This window comes from Ictidomys tridecemlineatus, chromosome 9 (genome assembly GCF_052094955.1).
Source record: "Ictidomys tridecemlineatus isolate mIctTri1 chromosome 9, mIctTri1.hap1, whole genome shotgun sequence".
Lineage (NCBI taxonomy): Eukaryota > Metazoa > Chordata > Mammalia > Rodentia > Sciuridae > Ictidomys > Ictidomys tridecemlineatus.
The window spans coordinates 81,226,072-81,248,471 of NC_135485.1; the positions used below are offsets into that span (position 1 = coordinate 81,226,072).

The following is a 22,400-nucleotide window of genomic DNA, read 5'->3' on the forward strand; positions in this document are numbered from 1 at the left end:
CTTCTCTTGATTCTGAACCTTGAGTCTGGGTCTTGCCTATGTTTTGTGGACTTCACAATGATGGTGATGTCCCCCCGTGAGGCAGCCTGAGGGGGACATGTGGGCATGACGCATGAACACCCAGGTCCAAATACGGCAGCCTGTTAATGTCAACTTGTAGCTCTTCCAGTTTTAGTTCCCACAAGTCTCCAGCCTCAAGTGCCAGGGCACCTCGGACAGTCTCCCAGAGGTCCTGCCTGGGTCTCTGCCCAGCACCAGGGGACCTCTCTCTGCTGCACAGAAGGTGCACAAGTGGCTGGAGAAGAGACAGAAAGTTCTGGGCTCCATGACAACCCCCCTCTGGTGGAAGTCAGAAGACAAATGTCCCTCCAGAGCCCAAGAAGGAGCACAGGTCAACCAGAGAAGCTCTGCAGATGCAGACGCAGCCTAGGGAGACCCGGCAGGCACCCCATGGTCCCCGTGACTGACAGCTGCAGCAGGAGCCTGAGGGGGAGTGGGGAAAGAGCAGCCAGCTTCCCCGACAGCTTTCCAGAAGGATGGCCCTGCCTCATCCATAGGCAGAGGAGACCGGCAGGGAGGCCCAGCTCCAGGGAGGCCCAGCTCCAGGGAGGCCCAGCTCCCCTTGGAGGGGACCCCACCCACAACCAACCTTCAGCTCCACGGCTCTGTGCGAGGGAGCTTCAGGGTCCCGAGTTCATGGGGCAAAGGGGGCCTGCGAGGCCATCTGCTTAAGCTGCAAGGACTTGTCACCAGGACCTGCCTCCCCTGGTGTCTTGTGAACAGCCGTTGGGGGCTATTGGCTTGGGAAGAGCTAGCTCGTGTAGATTGACCACAAGGCACCAGATTTTACAGCCAGCGCGCCATCGCAGGAGGCCCCAGGACCTCCCTGGTGCACCTGAGACTCTGAGGACCAGCGGTTACCTGTGTGAGAATCCACTGCCGACTTCCTCCCCGTGCAACCCGTCTCCACGGCTGAGGAGCATCGTGTTGCTATAGCATGAAACAATCGCTACAGTATCAAACAGGTTTATGTATGGAGGGCTTCCATCTGTCCTTCCATCCAGACGACACCCTTCACAATTCCTCCAAAACTAGAGCCTAGGAGAGCGATCATTCTGGTCTCCTACCCTCCTTCCTGAGTGTCCCCAGAGCTCCATGCTTACATCTGAGTCCAGCCCTGGTCCCCGCAGCCTGCCCTGGAAGCATTGCTCGGAGCCTAGAGCACTGCCGTCCTCTCTCTCTGGCTCTGGGGCATCGCCTGAGCTATCCCTGCATCTTGCAAGGGTCTAAGCTGACAGTCCACCCCACCCAGCTCCTGCAGCCTCAGGCACTGACTTTCCCAGGAAGCCACAGCCAGCTGGTGACCATCCTGGGTCTGGACACTCAGAGCCCAGACTCACCAGGCCAGCACAGAGAGCCCCCAGGAGGACAGCTGGCTGCTGGGCAGGGCCGCACCAGTTGCCCTGTGTCCTGGTCTGCAGGACCCAGGAGTCCTAGGAGGCCTCCTCTCCTACCTGAGGAGTGAGCGCCTGGTGGCTGCTCTAACAGATGGCCACCCGTAGGTGGCTTAAGGGAGCGGATGCTTGTTCTCTTAGAGCAGGAGGCCAGAAGCCAGAGCTCACGTATGGCAGGGGCGGGGGGCTGTGCCTCATGAGCCTCCTGCAGCTCCTGGTGCATCGACAGTCCTGGGCTACTCCAAACCACCTTATCTCTGCCTCCCTCTTCCCTGGGCCTGGGTCCCTGTCCTCTCTCTACACGACACCACTCAGGGGGCCCTGGGTCCCATCTCCTCTTCTCACAGGACATTGTTCAAGGTGTTCACAGCCCATCCTGATCTGGAATTACTTCATCTAAAAACTGCATGTATAAAGTCCCTGTTTCCAAAGGCTACCGGCTGGGTCCAGGTGGCCAGAATTGAGGGACACCCTAGAGCCCACTGCAGGAGTTAAGAACAGGGGAGAGTTAAATCTGGGCTCGGGTCTGGAGACCACTCCTGCACTTTGCACCCACGGGTCTCTTGCTGGTGACCCCACTCCTCAGCCTCGCTGAGCCTTCCTTCTGTCACCCTGAAAAATTAAGGCTGAACTTGTTTTATGAAGCTGAGAGGATTGAGTGTGTGGGCGTGGTGTTTAGAAAAGCAGAGGAGAGGGTGGATGAGGGCGAAGAGTGAGTGAGTGAGAGTGAGTGGGTGAGTGAGTGACTGAACGACTGAATGAGTGAATGAATGGGTGAGTGGGTGAATGAATCAGTGAGTGAGTGAGTGAGTGAATGGGTGAGTGAATGAGTGAATGGGTGAGAAAGTGAGTGGATGGGTGAGTAAATGAGTGAGTGGATGGGTGAGTGAGTGAGTGAGTGAGTGGGTGAGTGAGTGAGTGAGTGAATGGGTGAGTGAGTGAGTGAATGAGTGAGTGAGTGAGTGAGTGGATGGGTGAGTGAGTGAATGGGTGAGTGAGTGAGTGAGTGAGTGAATGAGTGAGTGAGTGAGTGAATGGGTGAGTGAGTGAATGGGTGAGTGAGTGAGTGAGTGGATGGGTGAGTGAGTGAGTGAATGGGTGAGTGAGTGAGTGAGTGGATGAGTGAGTGAGTGAGTGGGTGACACGAGTAGAGGACTGCAGCGAGGTCCCGTGATCGTCCCCAGGTGGTCCTGGAGTCAGGATCGCCTCTGCCCCAGGTAACCGCTCCCAGCCGACGATCCGTGTCTTGAAGAAAGAAGCCGCTGCACACGATATGCCTTTTCGAATGCTCGGTTTATTCACGCCAGGTTCATTACATCACACGAGGCACAGGAACTGGCGGGGTTCAGTTCGCTCGATGTTGACCCACGGACATCGTGGATCTGAACTGACCAAAGAGCTCAGCCTTCTTGGCCCTTAAATACTATAGTTGTTTACAACACTTCAAACCAAAAACATGTTTACTTCCTGGCTTCTATCTCTTATCCTATCTTAACAGATTGTGTCTATATTGCATCACAACTTACTTATCCTAAACTATCACACTTGTTTGTGCTAAAATACACCAAAACATGTTTACCTTATATCCTTATCTAACTCACACATATTTCTAACTTATGCACCTTTCTTCATCAAAACATGTTTACTTCAAACTCTCCTGTCATTTGTTTACTTCAAACTCTCCTGTCAGTGGGTGAGTGAGTGAGTGAGTGAGTGAATGGGTGAGTGAGTGAGTGAATGGGTGAGAGAGTGAGTGAGTGGGTGAGTGAGTGAGTGAGTGAATGGGTGAGTGAGTGAGTGGGTGAGTGAGTGAGTGAGTGGGTGAGTGAGTGAGTGAGTGGATGGGTGAGTGAGTGAGTGAGTGAGTGAGTGAATGGGTGAGTGAGTGAGTGAGTGAATGGGTGAGTGAGTGAGTGAGTGAGTGAGTGGATGGGTGAGTGAGTGAGTGAGTGAGTGAGTGAATGGGTGAGTGAGTGAGTGGATGGGTGAGTGAGTGAATGGGTGGGTGAGTGAGTGAGTGAGTGAGTGAATGGGTGAGTGAGTGAGTGAATGGGTGAGTGAGTGAGTGAGTGAGTGGATGGGTGAGTGAGTGAGTGAGTGAGTGGGTGAGTGGATGGGTGAGTGAGTGAGTTAGTGAGTGAGTGAGTGGATGGGTGAGTGAGTGAGTGAGTGAGTGAATGGGTGAGTAAGTGAGTGAGTGAGTGAGTGAATGGGTGAGTGAGTGAGTGAGTGAGTGAATGGGTGAGTGAGTGAGTGAGTGAGTGGATGGGTGAGTGAGTGAGTGAGTAAGTGGATGGGTGAGTGAGTGAATGGGTGGGTGAGTGAGTGAGTGAGTGAGTGAGTGAGTGAATGGGTGAATGAGTGAGTGAGTGAATGGGTGAGTGAGTGAGTGAGTGGATGGGTGAGTGAGTGAATGGGTGGGTGAGTGAGTGAGTGAGTGAGTGAGTGAGTGAATGGGTGAGTGAGTGAGTGAGTGAATGGGTGAATGAGTGAGTGAGTGAGTGGATGGGTGAGTGAGTGAGTGAGTGAGTGAATGGATGGGTGAGTGAGTGAGTGAGTGAGTGAGTGAGTGAGTGAATGGGTGAGTGAGTGAGTGAGTGAGTGAGTGAGTGAATGGGTGAGTGAGTGAGTGAGTGGATGGGTGAGTGAGTGAGTGAATGGGTGAGTGAGTGAGTGGATGAGTGAGTGAGTGAGTGAGTGAGTGGGTGAGTGAGTGAGTGAATGGGTGAGTGAGTGAGTGAGTGAGTGAGTGAGTGGATGGGTGAGTGAGTGAATGGGTGGGTGAGTGAGTGAGAGTGAATGGGTGAGACAGTGAGTAAGTGAGTGGGTGAGCGAGAGACTGAAGGAGCCTCCCACGTACATGGCGCAGGTGGGTGCCTCTGGAACTGACGGCACCACCTGTCCCAGCGCAGCCCCTGGCTTAGGTATTCAGGGTCCCTGCTGTCCCTGGGGAGGTGGCAGAGGCTCGTCCCTGGACCTGGTGAGCAGTGTGATCTTCAAAGTGGGGTGATGTCTGGGCAAACTCCACCACTGTCCCCTTCGTCTCCGCTGTGCTGCAGATGGCTCGGAGTGGGCGGGGAGAAGGGCTTCTATTTTCCTGGCCAATAGGGTTTATTTTTGCTCTAGTGAATGACACATGAGCGTCTGAACAAACTGCAGTGTCTCCTCCGGGAAGCACTTTGCCCCTCGCCCTGCCCTTCCTGGCTGGCTGGGGCAGCACCCTCCTCCCCGCACCCTCTGCCATTCATCCTGCGGAGGCGGGTGGAGTACAAACGGGGGCCTGGGGGGGCCTGTGAGCTCGAGAGCACGTAGCGTTAGGAACTGGCTTTGCAGCCATAAATCGTACGAGAGCTCGGGACCCACCCAAGCTGCTCTGTAAATAAAAACACTAAGTGGTTTTCCAAGTGTTTGATTTTTCAGCTGAGGTTTATTCCCCTGCTAAATTTTCGTAAAGGCCCATTTATTCATCTTTGGAGGAAAATATATTTAGCAGTGTCCACTTGGTAGCGAGGGCTTGAGCCTGAACCAGGGAGAGCCGCACAGCTGACCCACAGCAGGCCATGCTCCCAGCCTCGAGGCCGGTTTCCCCACCCAAAGAACAGGAGCAGAACGGCCGCCTTCCGCAGGACTCCTTTCCCCATGGAAACACGGACATGGGGCCAGCAGGACACACATCGGCACCCGGGACGTGATGCTGACTTCTATGAGAAGTCGACTCGGCAGTAACGTGGACGCATCCTGGACCACAGCCAGAGGAGCCCCAGGACTGGGCTTAGCAGCAGCGCAGTGACCAGGGCTGCGTGCTGACCCAGGGCAAGGTGGCCATTCTGAAAGACAAAGGAGCTCCTTCACACCCAGACAGGGCACCTGGCCAGGAACACCTTGTGTGGTACTGGGTCTTGGTGGTCCTGTCCCATCCCACTCCGCTGACCACACACCTGCCGAGGGACTGCAGGCCCCTCCTCCGGCCGAACCACACCTGAGTGGCTCCCTCCCTGACTTGCTGTAGCCAGCCCCCGTGGCCACCCCACAGTGGACACCCAAGCCCAGTCCATGCTGGGCTCTGACACACACAAGCTCGCACTCTCTCTGCCTCTTCCCTTGTCGGAGAAGGGACTGAGACAGAGCCTGGCCCTGGGGCCCCCTCAAGACTCAGCAGCGCCCTCGAGGACTACCATTGCCCCCATCAGGGACACACAACTCCCTCCTGCTCAGGGTCCTGTGTTCCAGAAATTCCTGGGTCACAGAAACGGAGCCCGCACCTCCTGCCCCAGGGTTTCTCTTCTGGTTCTGGAACCCAGTGAGTCAAGAGCCGGAGTGGGAACCCCAGAGTCGCTCTGTGTTCAGGACGTGGTGCTGGGGGTCAGACCCAGGCCTGCGCGCTGGGCAATGCTCTGTGCTGAGCTACCGCAGCCCCGGGGCTGGTTCTTCAACCAACGTGTCATCTGTATTTCCTTCCAGTACTGCTCTGTTGTTCCATGGCAGACTGGGACCTCTTTGATCTGCTCCTGGGGCTCCGTTTGTCCTTTGACGAGGCCGGGGAGGTGCAGTGGGATTGTTTGGCCTTGCCTGACCTGGCCACACACGATTGGTCACCACGTCACCGTCTTTGACAGGGACCTTGGGTGAGAGATCTGGGCTGCTGGGATGGCTTTAGAACATCAGCGCTATGATCCACGTTTGAGCTCCGAGCCCCTTGGCTGCAATTCGTTGTTGTTATTATTATCAAATTATTTTAACCACGATTAGTTATAAGTTCTCCCAAGCAGAAAGGCCACCTGGAGTATGCAGCAAAGGCAGAGAGGACAGAGGCTGTCCCCGCCTCACCTTCCCCACTTGACGCCCTGGGAAGGCAGGTAGAGCTCCCTGTGGACACGCCAGGCAAGCTAGCTGGGGTCCGAAGGACCTTCCCTGGGGACAGAGCTCAGCTCTCAAGGCCAGCACGACTCCCTGCCTGCTCAGCTCACCCTCCCGGAGGGCCCCGTGAAGCCAGGAGGATGCTGGGCATCGTACACAGGCTCAGGGCCAGCCCAGAGCCCAGGGCCGCCTCCCTCCAGCCCCGCACAGGCCAAGTTTGGATCCAGGTGTGATGCTGCCCGCCGGTGGCACTGCCCCTTTTCCTCCTGAAGACAGCACTAAAGCTCCTCCTCAGCATCAGAACTTACTGGGCTGTAGCCATGACCCCTGCCAGGCTGGGCCACGTCTCCCAGATGACTCTTTAGCAAGACAGCCTGCCTGTTCCCCTTCTATTAACACCCCTCAGGCCACCCTGCTGGGTGACAACAGCGCTGTCCTTCAAAGCATCCAGCTGCCTGCCAAGCCCGCGCTGCCACACAGCAAACACACCTGCTACAGGGAGGGAGAGCCATCCCCCACCACAGGACCAGGTGCCCCAGGGCCTTCCCCCTGCTGCCCCTCCCATGCCATCCACTCCCCCCCAGCCATGCCCTCCCCCGATATCCCCTCCTTTTGCCCTCCCCCATGATGCCCTGCCCTCCCCCCAGGCCCTCCTCCACCATCCTCCACCCAAGCCACACCCTCCCCTTTGGTAACCCCTCCCTGAGGGAGCCTAGCCTGACATGGCCTCTCCAGAAGTGACCCTGGGAGCCGTATTTGGAGCCCCCATGCACTGTCCTTGGGCCCCTCTTGGCTCCTCGACCGCCATCCCTCGGGACCCTAGTCTTGTGATGAGACCCCTGTGGCTCGGAGGAAGTCCACGGAGGACCAGGTGGCAGGCTGAGTACAGGGGCCACACCCCCCGCGGCTGCAGTGGAGCCGCTGAGCTGGGCCAAGGGGCCCCGGGGAGACCAGAGGGCGCAGTGTCCAAGGCCGGGCAGCCCGTGTGCCTCCGCCAAATTCAATTTATGAAAGAAGACGCTCTCCGTGCACTGGGGGCTTCTGTGGCCCACTCTACAGGTGCACAGCCTCTGGCTGTCACTGGGAATGAGCTGTCAGAAGTATTTAAGTGAGATCTCCCAGCCTGGCGGAGGAGGCCCAAGGCCACTGTACAAACCACAGGTGTCCTCCAGCACGGACAGCCCTGCCCCCCACCCAGGGCTCACGCATCATGACCAGAGGCAGAGACCCACAGCCAAAGACCCTCTGCCGCCCACCAGGCCGTCCTGTCCCTGCCTCCTGCCCCGGACCCTGGGTGCCTTCCGCTGTGCTGTCCCCGCACCTCCCTGCCCTGGCCCTGACATGCCACCTCACCTCCAGACCGACTCAAGCCCAGCCTCACCAGGAGGCTTCTCCACCCCTCCCCTGTCACCTCCTGTCCCCCTCGGAGTCCTTGCCCCAGCACCACCCTTGCTAGGGTGTCCCCTACAGAGCTGGGATGCAGACACAGGGCAGGGTCGGCCTAAGGGCCGATTCCTTGGGGGTGAGGTCGAGGGAGCAGAGGCCAGGCCAGCAGGAGCCCACCGTGGTCGGGTGGCATGGGAGGCAAACCCGAGGGCCTGGGCAGCACCCACCCCAGGCCCAGCCCCTTCCCTGACCTTGACCCCCAGGGGCCTCTGGGAGGGAGAGTGGGTCAGAATGCTGAGATGGGCACCAGGGCCCTCGGGTTTGTGGGAGCTGTGGGGAGGGACTCCTGGTGCTCCTCCACCTCAGGGGGCAGAGGGGACGCGTGGAGGGAGAGTGTCCCAGGGGCCAAGGCTAATCAGGAACCCTGCCTCCCCAAGGGACCGCCGCTGGCCTGAGGAAGCAGACATCTGCGCGTGCACCACCACGGAGGCCCCGTCAAGAACGCCCACCCGAGAGCTGAGCGCAGCCCAGGCAGCAGCCAGCTGTAGACAGGACCCCTGTCCAGGCTGGGCCACGTCTGGGCCAGCAGAGCAGGACACTAGCCTGCCGCCATGGCCTTCTGCTTCTCCAGCCCGGCTGCCAGCCCTGGGAGACACCAGCAGAGGACCTCCTGACCTGTGGGGAAAGAATCCCCGAACCTACCACTGCTGGTCTCCTCGGCAGTGTTTATTCCTCCCTCTTCATCTGGGAGGTGCCACAAGTTTCTGGGAAGTGACCCTAAGCAACAGACCAGTTCCCCCACCCCGAGACCCTTGCCATAATAAAGCTTCTCTTCTTGTCAGAAAGATTTTCCGAAGGGTGTCCACAGGAGAGCAGAAGCTTCCTGCAGAGGGCTTTGTGGATGGTAGCTCTCTCTCTTGTAAGTGCCAGGTCTGCAGACAAGACGTGTGAAAGCTCTGTGTGGCCTAAGACTACGGGACAGAGAGCAACTGCTCCCACCCACTGCCATGAAACCACCCCCTGAGGATGAGTCGAAAGCAATTTCCAGGCTCAAGGTCCAGAGGTGTCTGGGCGTGAGCCCCTCTGCACCGCGGCAGTCTAAGTAAACCTGCGTCCTGTGACTTCCTCCGGTGTCTAGCCTCATGTGTCCTGCGTCACAAGGACATCACAAGGTCATCACTGGCAGCGCCTCCTCCTGTGCCACATAGGCTTCAATGCAGTCTGTAGGATTCCTGTGGCTTGGCCGGCTTCGAAGCTCAGAGTTGAAGGCCCCACATCCTGCCTCCTGGCCATGCAGCCTGGTGACGATGGTGTCTGCCCAGCCCCTTCAGAGAGTGTCACAGGGTTGACTGGTTTTGAGTCCCTGTCCTGCGGGACTATTTGGGTGGCCTTGGAGGTGTCTTCTGAGGTCAAACTGTGCAGGCCCGGGAGACAAGGAGGGTGAAGATGTGGGTCCAGGAGCTGCCTGGGGGTGTAGGGGACAGGCAGCCTGGGGACCTGCCCTGGGGCCCTCCTGTCCAGGACCAGTGTCAAGCCTGTGTGTGCCTCCTGCCAGCGGGTCATTTTGTGGTTTTATACACTGCTGCTGGTTTTGGCTTCTGTAATAAGAAAGCTCAGGGGGTGGTTCCCGGGGCTCTTGCCAGGCCCTCAGCAGCTCAGCTCTTGGCTGCTGTGGTCCAAGTACGTGGGGTTGAAGGGCAGCTGGGCCTCCATGCAGAATGCTGAGCACGGCCCCAGGATGACACGGAACGCTGGCCTGGTGGCAGAAGCGGGGAGAGCACCGGCAGGGCCAAGTCCAGGTCAGCACATATCCTCCTCTCCACGTCCCTCCTAGAACTGGGACTCCGAGCAGAGGTGGGCCTCTGATCCCCGGGCGCCCATGATATGTCACTCCTGGTACTTCCCCAGCACTGTATCGTGACTGTTGGCGACTCCCCAGCAGCTCAAAAGCATCCCCAAATGCACCTGGAGAAAGTCCAGGGGTCCAATCAGAGGCCAGGGCTCAGCTGTGTCGCCCAGGCCACCTGGGAAGTAGGGCTGGGTGCCCCTTTGTACAGGCAGCTCCCCTGAGACCCATTTCCAAACCAGAAAGCAGGGCTCACTCCCTGACAGAGGGAGAGAGGAATGCTCCCCTCCAGTTTTGCTGAGCAGCTATTTGGTCCCCTTCCAAAGCGGTGCTCTAGCCAGAAAATAAAACAAGAGCCACTGTGGGGGGAGGCACCGGCCTGCCCACGCTGCCCAGAGCACTTGATTGTAATCCTCCTTTAAACCTCCAAGAAAGCCCAACTGTTTCCCTCGTTTCACAGACAAAGCAACAAGCCCGAGATGGAGGAGTGGCCCGTCAGACCCCACTGGAGTGACTAAGGCCTGGGCTGCTGGTGCCAAAGGTCCAGCCGTGGCTGCCCTCTTTCCGATAAAGAAGCAGTTTTTTTTTTTTAAAATTTCATCCTATTTACTAAAATCACACTTTAGATCATTTTTAAAACAGAGAAGTGAAGAAACCTAAATCCAGACCCACGCCCCCTCCCCCGGCCTCACCAGCCCTGAGGATGCAGCTGGGGGCGTAGCACCCCCCCCCTCTGCTCCCGTGACCTTCCCCCTGCTCCCGCCACCTTCTCTCTGCTCCTGCGACCTTCCCCCTGCTCCCGCCACCTTCCCTCCAGTTGCTTCCCCCTCTGAGGGCTCCGGGGGGCTCTTCTTCCTCCCCACAGCACACTGGGCTAGGACACAAGCTAAAAACCTCACGTTACTTGAGGACCCCTCAAAAGACCCTGTCTCCACACTCAGTCACATTCTGGGCCTGAGAGAAGATGTCTTGTTGCCCTGAGTTGCCCTCGTTTCTTGACCATCCCTCTCTGTCCTGCCTGCCTAATCCTAGACCTTTCAGACAGATGTCCAGAGGAGGGTGGTGCAGGGTGGGGAAATGCACTTGCTCTCTTTCCCTGTGCCCTCCGTAGCAGGTGGCTTTCATCTTCAAGGTTGCAAGATGGCTGCATAGTCCCAGGCATGGCATGCACATCCCAGCAGGAGGAAGGCAGAGAGGCGAAAGCCACCTCTAGTTGACGATTTCCTTTTGCTTTTGAAGGGACGTCTTCTGTAGGGACTTCTGCCTACACCTGTTTGGCCAGGATGAGAGCCCCGCTCCTTCCTGGCTAGCTGCAGAGAGGGCTGGGTGGTACCTGTTTCCAGGGTGCTTCCCTGATCACAGAGGACAGCGGGGGGCCTCTGAGACGCGCCCTGGGTCCCGCATCTGGGAGTGTTTCTGGGGGACACAATCACGTGATACGATATTAAACGAGAGCATCCCCTTGGGCCGCTCTCAGCTGCGGGTGGCTGGGACGGTGCCCATGCCAGTGCGTCCTCTCCTCTCCATCATGCTCCGAGCCTCATCTACTGAGTGAAAACCCCCTTCTGCAGGGGTGGGCTTGTCCCTTGGCCACTGCCCCTCCTGTTTTATAGGTCCCCACACTCTTCCTGGGTACTTGGCTTCCTTCTGTTGAAGGGGGCTTGCTGTGGTGAGCTGGGCTCCTGGCAGGGGGCGTGGTCTCCGTGTGGCCCCTCCCCTCCCCTCCGACACCCGCCCTGCCCTGTGCCTGGACCTCATCTCCCAAGCCCACACAGGGTACCTGAGGCATCTGCTGCTGTTCTCCCTCTTTGAGGTCCTTTCCCCAAGCCTCACAGGAAGAGGCGGGAAGACTGAGCAGAAGGGACTCCTTGGCTGGAGGAACAAGGACCTTGGGGCTCACAGAGTGGACACCTTCTTCCTTCTAAACAGGGACTGACCCGCTGCCGAGGCACTTGCTTGGAGGAGTCCTGCCTGCCCACCACGGCTAAGAGCCCACCGTCAGCTCCCGGTGACCTGGGCACCCGACCTGAATGGAAGGCCAGGTGATGGGTGGAAACAGGGGAGGGAGGGAAGATGGACAGACAGATGATGGACGGATGGAGAGACGGATGGATGGATGGATGGTGGATAGATGGACAGGCGGATGAAAAGAGAGATGATGGATGGATAATGGATGGGTGGATGGGTGGATGGAAGGACAGATGGAAGCCCTCCATACATAAACCTGTTTGATACTGTAGCGATTGTTTCATGCTATAGCAACACGATGCTCCTCAGCCGTGGAGACGGGTTGCACGGGGAGGAAGTCGGCAGTGGATTCTCACACAGGTAACCGCTGGTCCTCTGAGTCTCAGTTGCACAGGGAGGTCCTGGGGCCTCCCGCGATGGCGCACTGGCTGTAAAATCTGATGCCTCGTGGTCAGTCTACACAAGCTAGCTCTTCCCAAGCCAACGGCTGTTCACAAGGCACCAGGGAAGGCAGGTCCTGGTGACAAGTCCTTGCAGCTTAAGCACATGGCCTCACAAGCCCCCTTTGCCCATGAACTCGGGACCCTGAAGGCTCCCTTGCACAGAGCCATGGAGCTGAAGGTTGGCTGGGGGTGGGACCCCTCCAGGGGCCCAGGGGTGGAGGCTCAGCGTCCAGGTGCAGGAAGCCCAGCGATGCAGGACAAGGCTCCTGGCCGAGGCCCCCATGGCCTGCAGGGCAGAGGTGGCTCTCGTCACCACCTGCACTTCTTCTGCCTTCCTGGAAGCTCCCGCCTGATGGCACCCGGGGGGAAAAGACTTCATTACAGCAAATGAATCAGACGTGAATACCACTCGGACTTCCAACAGTAGCTTCTCCGCATGTTAAGGAGCCTGCGAGGCAGCAGGTCTCCCACCTCCAAGCAGAGCACGTGGGGGCCGGCGGTGCCCAGCAGGCACGTCCACACCTCCTGCCCACCTCTGTCCTCTCCAAGTAGCCCTCCGCCCACAGGACAGACTGGCAAGACAGAGGACTCCATGTGTGACCCTGGTTTTCCTGTGGCCTGTGTTGCTCCAAACAACGCTGCATCTACACCGAGGAGATGCCCTCTGCCCGCTGGTGGGAAGGGCTGAGGGGACGGCTGCTCCTGGCTTGGCACGGAGCAGGGTTTGCTGTGGGAATGAGGCCTGTATCCTGCCTGGGGCCTTGTCCCCAGAGGGACCTCAGGTTGTGTGCACTGAGCTGGACAGACAGCGTTGCCTGGGCCTGCCCCACACGCCTGTTTACAGTGGTCACCCCTGAAACACAGACTCCTGGGTGGCCCACACCCTCATCACTGGTGGAGACCCATTCCTGCCCCTCTCTGACCCCATGGCCTCCTACCCTCTCCACATGGACCTTTGGAGCCCACTGGATCTTGCCCTCTTGCTGTGGTTGGAGGCCTCGGGCCTCCACATGCCCAGGCCGGTGTGAGCCTGTGGGAAGATAAGAGGCCCCCTGCAGGAGAGGCAGGTAAGAGAGGCCGCGCTAGACCTCCCACCACTAGCCAACCTGCCTGGAGGCCACAGACACGTCAGCTGGGCAGGGACCAGAGGGCCCTCCACGGCCAGCCACAGAACCAGGAGAGGTCACCAGGGTTGTGTGTGTAGTTTGGAGCTGCTGCATGTCTGGGTACCATGTTGGGCAGCTGAAGTGAACCCATGTGGCCTGGACACCATGGTGGAGGTCAAGGGGGCCAGTGAGCCCAGCGCAGAGCAGAGGCCAAGGCGGTGGGCAGGAAGGTGGCCCCTCTTGAGAGTTTGCACAGGTGGGTGTGGAGAGGCAGCCGCTTCTCATCCTCCCTCCCCTCCTGATGCACACAGGCCATCTCTTGGTGCTGAGAGGGGCCAGGGGACCCTGGGGGGCCCACCCCATAGCAGATCTAGAAATCCCCCTCTTCTGGGGCAGTGCTGCCAGTGGCCCGTCCTGCTGCACCCTGGATGCAGGAGCCTAGCTCAGCGCAGTCCTTGCCCCTCTGCCGAGAGCTCTCCTTTCAACTGATGGTGCCCTCCCTCACCAAACCACACAGGCCCTGCTGCCCAGGGCACATGCAGGAGAGCCAGGCCTCCCCTTGGACAGAGCAACAGTGGGGGTTGGCAGCTTCTGACACAAACTCAGCTCACCGTCCTTCCTCCTTGTTTTAAGGTCAGAGAAAAATGGCTTCTCGGTTCTGCGTTGAACACACCACTGACCTTGGTGCAAAATTAGCAGGTATTTTCTTCCTTATTGGAGCTGTCACAATAGGGATTGGCCCCAGGTCCTCCTGGGCATTGCTCCATATCCCTATCCCAAGTCCTCCAGGATGCCATAGGAGGTGCCGTCTCTGGAAATGTGCTGGGATCCCAAATGCCCAGGCAGCTCCGTGCGCACACACCTGGGATGCGCTGGGGCGGGAAATGGGCTGACCCGAGGTGCGGTGGAGGACTCTCCTTTGCCTGAGTCCTTGGCCGTATGGCCAAGTGTTTAAACACATGAATTCCATCCAGAATCCTAGAGCCCAAATCCCAGATCAACAACTTACTCTATAGGATCTTAGGCAAATCCCTGCCCTCCCTGAGTCTCAGCTTCCTGACTGTAAAACAGGATGACGGTCCCAGTCACCAGCCCTCCAGATCCCGGCGAGAGCTAATGAGTGGTACATATGGCGCCCTGTATGCTTAGCACATGACAGCAATTGCCCCTGGCAGTTCAGAGGCGCAGGAAGGGGCGGGCGAGGAGCTGGAGCCGCGCAGGTGACCACGTCTCCCCGCTAGTTTCAAGTCCCGGGTCTGGTACTCCTCATCCTCAGGAGTCCTTCACTAGCACTCTCAGCCCAAGCTCTACAGACGAACAGCAGCAGGAGAGGGGCGCAGAGGCCCGGCACTGACTCCTTTTGATCTTTATTTAAAGGAGGATTTGGAAATCCGCAGAACCGAACAGCCTAAAGTGAGGCTACTGAGAGGATAGGATTTTTTAAGCAGAGATCAAAGAGGGAGGCGGCTCGCGGTGCCTCCACATATGTGGCCACTCTGGGCCACTCTCCAGACTGCCTGGAGCTGCCATGGGGACGCGTGGCCCATCAGTCCAGCCCACGTGCTTGCTGGGCCATGCAGAAACCAAGCACAGGGCAGCCCACGGGGAGAAGGAAGAGGAGCCCACTGCATTGAGGGCCGTGTCCTGAAGGGGCCCTACCCTGGTGTCACCACACCAACCCCGTGACCAGCTGAGGAGGGCAAGAGCTGTGCCCTCTGCACATAGGAAGCTGGGGCTCAGAAGGACGTGGTGACCCGTTCAAGCTGCACCTTGGACAAGTGCACAGCCCCGACACGAGCTTTTGTGCCCTGACCCTGAGAAGATGGCCTGGGCTCCCAGGAAAGGCACAGACAATTGGGGAACTTTTCACATCCTCAAACTCGGGGTCCCTCATTTTTCCTCTGGCAGAGCATTGACCGCTGACTGGCCCTGTGCATGGGGAGGACTCAGGAGGCCCTGGCCTGGGGCCACCTGTTTGCCACCAGCTCCTCTGCCTTCACGTCCTCACGTCCCACTCGGTCCCATCTGTGACGAGGCCTCTGCGTGAGCAAGGTCAGGCTCAGCACCTCTCCAGAGAGCCACGGCAGCCCCTGGCCAGTGCTCCTGGGCCCCTCCTTTGTGAAGGGGGAGCGCTGTGTCCTTTCTCCGGTTGGGGAAGCTCAAGGGCAGCAGGCAGGAGAGAAACTAGGGCAGGCTTCTCAGAAACACAGGAGAGGAAATGCCCTCCCAGGTGATGTACTTAAGCCATCCCACGGGGAGCACTTTGTTTTTGATGGGCCAGCTGACGTTTCCCTCCAGGAGCCCAAACTGAGAAAACTGGGGCAGGCGCTATTTATCCCAGCCAGAGACTACAGCATCCTGTCCCGCCCCACCCAGCCTCCAGCAGACAACTCGACCGAAATGCAAAAACAGGAGTCAGTGCGAGGCTCCTCCCACGCCGGGCAACAGCGGGCAGGCCGCCTTCCCCTGTGCCAACAGGAGCTGACAAACAGGTCACCAACAGGGCCCAGCTGGTCTGCTGCCCTCCACTCTCCAGGTACAGGTGCGGTCCCCCCACCAAGAACGCAAGTCCCTGGGGAGTCAGGAGCTGTGTTGAAAGGCCGGGCAGAGGTCGAGGAAATCAGCACTGTTCAACAAAAGCATAAAGCACAGCAGGAAGACTTCAGGCTGTTGAGAAGGTGTTCAAGTATTTCAATTCCATTCTGGATCCAAATCTGCACCCTAGTGGGCACAGGGGGCCTGGTGGTACTCCAGGCTGTAGCCCCGCAGCCCACCTAACTTCAGTACCACTGAGGTGGACAGTTTCCCGGGGCTCCTTGGGTGCACTGTGTGGCTCTGCTTTGGGGTGGCGGGTCAGGGCTTGCTGGGAAGCAATGGAGGCCCCTTCACCTCGATATCATGGTTTGGATCGAGAGTGTCCCGGCTATTGAAGGCTTGGTCCTGCTGTAGCAATGTCAAGAGTCGGGGCTGTCAGGAAGTGACGGAATCATGAGAGCTCTGTCTGCATCAGTGGCTGATCCACTGGTGGCTGAATGGAATACTGGGTTGGTGGAGGCCGTAGGGGGGCCTGGTGGGTGGAAGTGGGTCACTGGAGCTCTGCAGTTGGGAGCTCTGTCTCGTCCCTGTCCTCTTCCTGGGATTGACCTCCCTTTAAAATATCTGCACCCAAGACCTTGTCCGAGGCTCTGCTCCAAAACCAACTTAGAGAGTGAATCTCAGGTGGCTTCTGGAACTGGATTGTCCACCTGATGGAGCCCTAGGTGACACTGCTCCCTAAGCCACCCTGCTCAAGTTGGCATGTCAGGGGGCAGCAGGGGGTGGTGACCCTCTGAGCAGCATCAGGGCTCCAAGTCTCCCACCCAGAGTGTGTGTGGCAAGGTGCTGGCAGGCAGTGGACACAAGCCTCAGCCTAGGCAGTAACTGGCACTAGAGCAGGCAGCGTGGTGACCGCAGGGCCAGGAGAGCGGCTGCCCATGAACAGCCTCGGACTCCACAGAGAGAATGGAAGCCGGGCCCACAGATTCAAGTTCCAGGTAGCTGTCAAAGTCGGGACACCTCCGCGGCACCATTTAAAGTGACCCCTGTGTCTCGCAGCCAGAGGACAGATGGTGCTGAAATCAGGCCCATAATTAAATCTAAGAGTGAAGAAAACATAAAAGAGACTGAATGAATGGCTCAGGGGTTGGGGGGCACTGAGGAAGGAGCAGGTCCCGTGTCCAGGCCTGGAGGCGAATGTGGCTCAGAATCCTATGCTGTGCAGCGCCAGCTGTGAGAAGTGCCGTATTCCCTTCCCAGAGGAAAGAGCCCCGGGAGGGGCTGAAAGGCAAGGCTTTGGTGGATGGCATCCTTCTCCTTGGGGTCCCCTGTCCTCCCATTACCTCCAGGCCCATAGCGAGTGTCGGCTATCAGCACAGCCCCGTCAGGCGGTGAGCGACACGGGAGCCGGAGGGCAGGGCTGCCGAGCTGCGGCTGTGTGGGGCAGCTGCAGATCCCAGCCGAGGTGGACTGTGGCAGATGCTCTGGCCTGCCCAACTTCAGCACCACCCTCGTGGACAGTTCCCTGACCGTGGAAGGGATCCACTTCAAACCGTAACTCGCGCGTTCCCCACCAGGGCTTTCTCCAAAGCTGCGGAACGTGCCCCCACCGGGCGCCCCTCAAGCAGTGAGGATGGGGGTGGGGGGTAAGCGGGGGCCCGGGCAGGCTAGAGATAGGAATGTAAATGATCAGATTTCACTTTTGACTCGCCGACCTCAATGGTCAGAGATTGAGGAGACCTTGATCATGAGGATGGTTGACGTCCTCCTTTTCTGGGGATAATATTTCAGCTGACCTCGGTGACCTTGGCTCACATGACTGTGGCTGTCCCCGCCTCTGTGACCCCCGTCTCCTTCTCAGTCCCCTCGGGCCCTCCACATCCAGTCACGGATAGCGGCACAGGTCCTTGGCTGCCTCACGCTCTCCCGCCTCCCAGCTCAGGCCCCAGGACTCGGCCCCTGGAGGAACTCCCTGCCCACCTGTGACCGCCCTGGGCCACTCTAGCCTGACCACCCTCCCAGGGTGCTGGCATCCCTCTGCCCGAGGAACACCAGGTGCTCCTAGGACTCCCTCCTTGTGTCACCTGCTGTCATTATGGAAACCTCGTGACACTGTCTATGGACTTGGGCGCAGGGACCCTGGACAGGAAGACTCATGAGAACAAGGACTGGTTCCCTCCTGCTCCTGTAGCCCCAGAACCTAGTGCAGCTCAGGGTGCAGAGCAGGGGCACGGTGACGTCTGCTCAGAAACAGGGTGGGTGTGACGCCGTCACATCTGAAAGTGAGAGAGCCGTCCACTCGGGAGCGTTTGGTCTCCCAGGGATGCCATGGCTACACCCCATGGGTCCAGCGCTTCAGCCAAAAGAACCGTGAGCTCCCCCGGTTGGAGGTCTATAGCCCAGGTCTCAGCAGGCCACGCGGCTGGTGTGTGGCGGAACCCGCTGCCTCCCTGGCTGCTGGTGCCCCTCGGCTGGCGGCCCTGTCGTCTCACGCCTTTCCCCCTTCGTCCTCACTCGGCATTTCCCTCTGGTAAGAAGGGCCCTGGTCACGTTGCAGCCAGGGCTGCCCCAATGGCCTCACCTTAACCGCATTTCCACAAAGACCCTTTCTCCCAACACGGTCCCTTCACGGGTCCTAGGAGTCAGGGCTTGGGCCTTCAGCGTGGGAGACATGGTTCCACTCTGAGCATTGCCTGCGTGGGGACGGAGACTGTTATGTCATCACGGTGGCCAGCAGACTGACAAGACCCCCGGCATCGGCCCAGGGTTCAGCAAATGTGGTGGGCTCAAAGCCAGGCAGAAAGGGAGGGCCTGGGTCAGCGGGCCACGCGTTCTGCCCTGGACTCAGGGCGCTCACCCAGCACATTGCACCGACAGTCCTGTCCCCTCAAAGTCCCCCTGCAGCTGCCCTGCTCCCTCGCATGTAGGGTAGCAGGTCATTTGGCAAAGAGAACATGGGGGGCTTCGAGTTTGTTCTTCTAGGCCAAAGCCATTAAAAGCAGGGTGCCCCACATTCCCTCCCAGTGATGGTGAGGCCTGGGACGCGGCTCTCAGCCCGAGGGCTGTGAACCTGGATGAGATGAATCGCCTGCTGATGTTTACAAGGCTCCTCTGACACGGCCCCTCCTTCAGCTGAGAAATGGGCCACAAACCACAGAGGCACCTTGACGGTACCCAGGGCTCAGTCACAGCCTGAGATCACAGGCATATTCGTGTCACAACAGTGACTGCAGACACATGACACTCCTCACTCCCTCAGATTGCTTGAGCTTAATTAGACCTTCATCTGGTGTTGGACGCATCCATCAAAAAGCCCTGCGTGACTCCTCAAATACGTGTGTAGATATTCTCACAAGGACCTTCGGCGTTTCCTTTGTAATCATGTATTTTTAATCATGTATTTTTAATTTTGAAATCTTATTTTTCAAGGGATCCACAGACTTCCCCGGGCTGCTTCGTGTATCCATGGCACCAAAACAGGGTCAAACAGAATGCATGACCTAGAAAGAGAAGGCAGAGGTGGGGGGAGTCAGGACCCGCATCATGTCTGGGAGGGTGGGAGCAGGACCTGCATCATGTGTGCAGAGCCACTGTGGACCAGCACACCTGCAAAGGATTGTTATGAGGGGGGAAACAGAAGCCAACTTGGCAAAGCCACTGTCAGGACACATTTGTTACAGCAGCTAGATCCTCCTCAGCCTGACTGGTAAGTTGCCGGACCCACTGACCACACAGTTGTATCCACAGGGTAAGCTACCATGTGTCTTCTCATGGAGAGGAGTCCACTGCCCTGATGGATGCCCAGGAGCCAGCTCCACTCCCCCAGGAGCCTAGGACCCAGCCCAGGGGCCTCCCAGATGCCACACCTCTCCTGTTGTGAGCTGGCACCAGGTAATCACGGCCAGCTCCACTCTTGGTCCTGGAATGAAACCAGCAGATGTCAGTGGCCAAGGAGCTGACGCTCAGGAGGAGGGAAACGTACCCCAAGACTCTGACCTTGCCCAGTGATACTGTCTGTGGGTCTCTGGCGTGCGCGGCCTGTCCCACAGAGTGGCCTGACTGGAGAGTCCTCTTCGTGCCTAAACCAGGTTTTCATCACTGTGACCAAACATCCCAACAAGAACAACTTAGAGGAGGAGAAGTTTATTTTGGTTCCCAGATTCAGAGGCACAGTCCGTGGCCAGCTGACTCCCTTGCTCTGGGTGCGAGGTGAGGCAGAACTCTGTGGGAGAAGGGTGTGTGGAGGACAGCTGCCCAGCTCATGATCACCAGGAAACAGGGACTTCCGATTGCCAGGCCTAAAACAGAAACCCAAAGCACACCCCAGGGACCTAACTCCTCAGCCAACCCTTACTGGCCTACAGCTGCCATCCATTCATTCAAACTATTAATCTGTCAAGTGGATCGATCCACGGATTAGGTGATGGATTCTCGTGACCTGATTACCTCCCCTCCGAACATTCCTGATGTCGCACACGTGAGTTTCAGGAGACACCTCCTATATAAGCCATAACAGTCCCCCCCTGGCACCCCAGAGCTCATGTCCATCTTCCAAAGCCAAACACGCTTAGCCCCTTTCCAAGAGTCCCCATGGTCTTGTTCCAGCGTTGCCCAAAAGGCCAAGTCCAAAATGCCACCTGAGACTCAAGGTGACCTCTGGTTGTGAGCCCCTGTAAGGATCAGAGTGAGTCACATAATATAGAATGGCACAAATGAACATTCCACTACAAGAGGGAGCAGTGTGGTTGTAGAAAGAAGGCATGGGTGCAGGACAAGGCTGAATTCAGCTGGGCACACGTCCTGCAGCTCCACGTCCAGCACCTGGGCACACGGCCTCGTGATGAGCTCTGTGTCTGTGGCCTTGCTGTACAGCCCACGTGGCCTCTCTGGTGGCCTGTTTCTTCTCTGTGTCTGCTGGTTCTCTAGCAGATGTCCACTTTACTGGCTTCTAGACCCTGGGGGTCTCCACGGTCACTGCTGCTTCCTTCTCACATCTCATCCCCACCTCGAGGGCCGCCTGCTGGGACTCCCACCCTCTCCCTTGCTGGCCTCCCAGGCCTTTCTTTGAAACTCTGGGGGACACCCCCAATACCTTCTAACTCTAGCACCCTGCACTCCTGCAGAGCCGGACCCTCGTGGACGGTTGTCCAAGATCTGCCACCATCTGGAATAGTAGCCAGGCTCCCTGGGACCATGGCTGCAGTGATGTCTCAGTGCCTGAGTGGCTCGACACTGGTCCCTCCTAAAACTTCCACACCTCCCAGGGCCACCACAGGCTGGGACCAAGCAGGGTAGGACTCCGAGGCAATGCCCAGCTGGGAGCCCCAGGCCCCAGGCTGCTCCCCTCCTCGCCTCACAGAGCGGGCTCAGGGGCCTCCTGCCGAGCCGGGTCCAGCCTGCTTGGGGGATCTTACCTGAGCTTGTGTTGACGTCTTGAAACAGAAGCACCTTCCTCCTAGTGGCTCACATTGCACCACCACCCCCTCTAGCCCCATTGCTACCACATTCAGCACCTGCTGCTGCCCTCCGCCTGCAGGGGCCTTGGAGCTGTCCCGGTTTTCCCCATTGGGTCACTGCCCTGCCACGAAAACAGGAAGACACCAAGCCTGGGCCAAGGAGGAGCTGCACCCCTCACCCTCACCCCTCACCCCCACCCCCACCCTCACCCCTCACTCTCACCCTCACCCTCAATCTGACCCTCACCCTCACCCCTCACCCCTCACCCTCACCCCTCACCCTTCACCCTCACCCTCACTACTCACACTCACCCTCACCCTCACCCTCACCCCTCACCCTCATCCCTCCCTCTCCCCCTCAACCCTCACCCTCACCCTCAACCTCATCCTCACCTCTCACCCCTCACCCCTCACCCTCACCCTCACCCTCACCTCTCACCCCTCACCCCTCACCCTCACCTCTCAACCTCACTCTCACCCTCACCCCTCACCTCTCACCCTCACCCTCACCCTAACCCTCACCCCTCACCCTCACCCCTCACCCTCACATTCACCCTCACCCTCACTCTCACCCTCACCCTTCACCCTCACCCTCACCCACACCCTAACTCTCACCCTCACCCTCACCCTCGCCCTCACCCTCGCCCTCACTCTCAGACTCACCTCTCACCCTCACCCTCACCCCTCACCCTCACACTCACTCTCACCCTCACCCTCACCCTCACTCTCACCTCTCACCCTCACCCTCACCTCTCACCCTCACCCTCATCCTTACCCTCACCCTCACCCCTCACCCTCACCTTCACCTTCACCTCTCACCCTCACGCTCATCCTTACCCTCCCTCTCACCCCTCACCCTCACTCTCACCTCTCACCCTCACCCTCAACTCTCACCCTCACTCTCACGCCTCACCCTCACCCTCACCCCTCACCCTCACCCTCACTCTCACCCTCACCCTCACTCTCACCCTCACCCTCATGCTTACCCTCACCCTCACACCTCACCCTCACCCTAACCCCTCACCCCTCACCCTCACCCTCAGTCCTCAGCGCCTTACCCTCACCCCTCACCCCTCACCCTCACCCCCACACCTCACCCTCACCCTCACTCTCACCCCTCACCCTCACTCTCACCTCTCACCCTCACCCTCATCCTTACCCTCACACTCACCCCTCACCCTCACCCCTTACCATCACCCTCATCCTCACTCTCACCCCTCACCCTCAGCCCCACCCCTCACCCTCACCCTCACTTTCACCCCTCACCCTCACGCTCACCTCTCACCCTCACCCTCATCCTTACACTCACCCTCACCCCTCACCCTCACCTCTCACCCTCACCCTCATCC

At 58.5% G+C, this 22,400-nt stretch overlaps 2 protein-coding genes across 2 annotated transcripts in view; both read right to left on the reverse strand.

Moving 5' to 3' along the window:
- Positions 1 to 22,400, reverse strand: part of LOC144366833 (uncharacterized) — a 284,013-nt gene that overhangs the window by 247,225 nt on the left and 14,388 nt on the right. The gene's annotated exons all lie outside the window — the stretch shown is intronic.
- Positions 9,345 to 22,400, reverse strand: part of LOC144366465 (interleukin-20 receptor subunit beta-like) — a 31,473-nt gene continuing 18,417 nt past the window's right edge. Inside the window, exons 6-7 of the mRNA XM_078020743.1 lie at positions 18,177 to 18,288; positions 9,345 to 9,453 (exon numbers count right to left, since the gene is read on the reverse strand). Of these exons, the coding sequence (XP_077876869.1) occupies positions 9,345 to 9,453; positions 18,177 to 18,288 (221 nt within the window). The remainder of the gene's footprint in view (positions 9,454 to 18,176; positions 18,289 to 22,400) is intronic.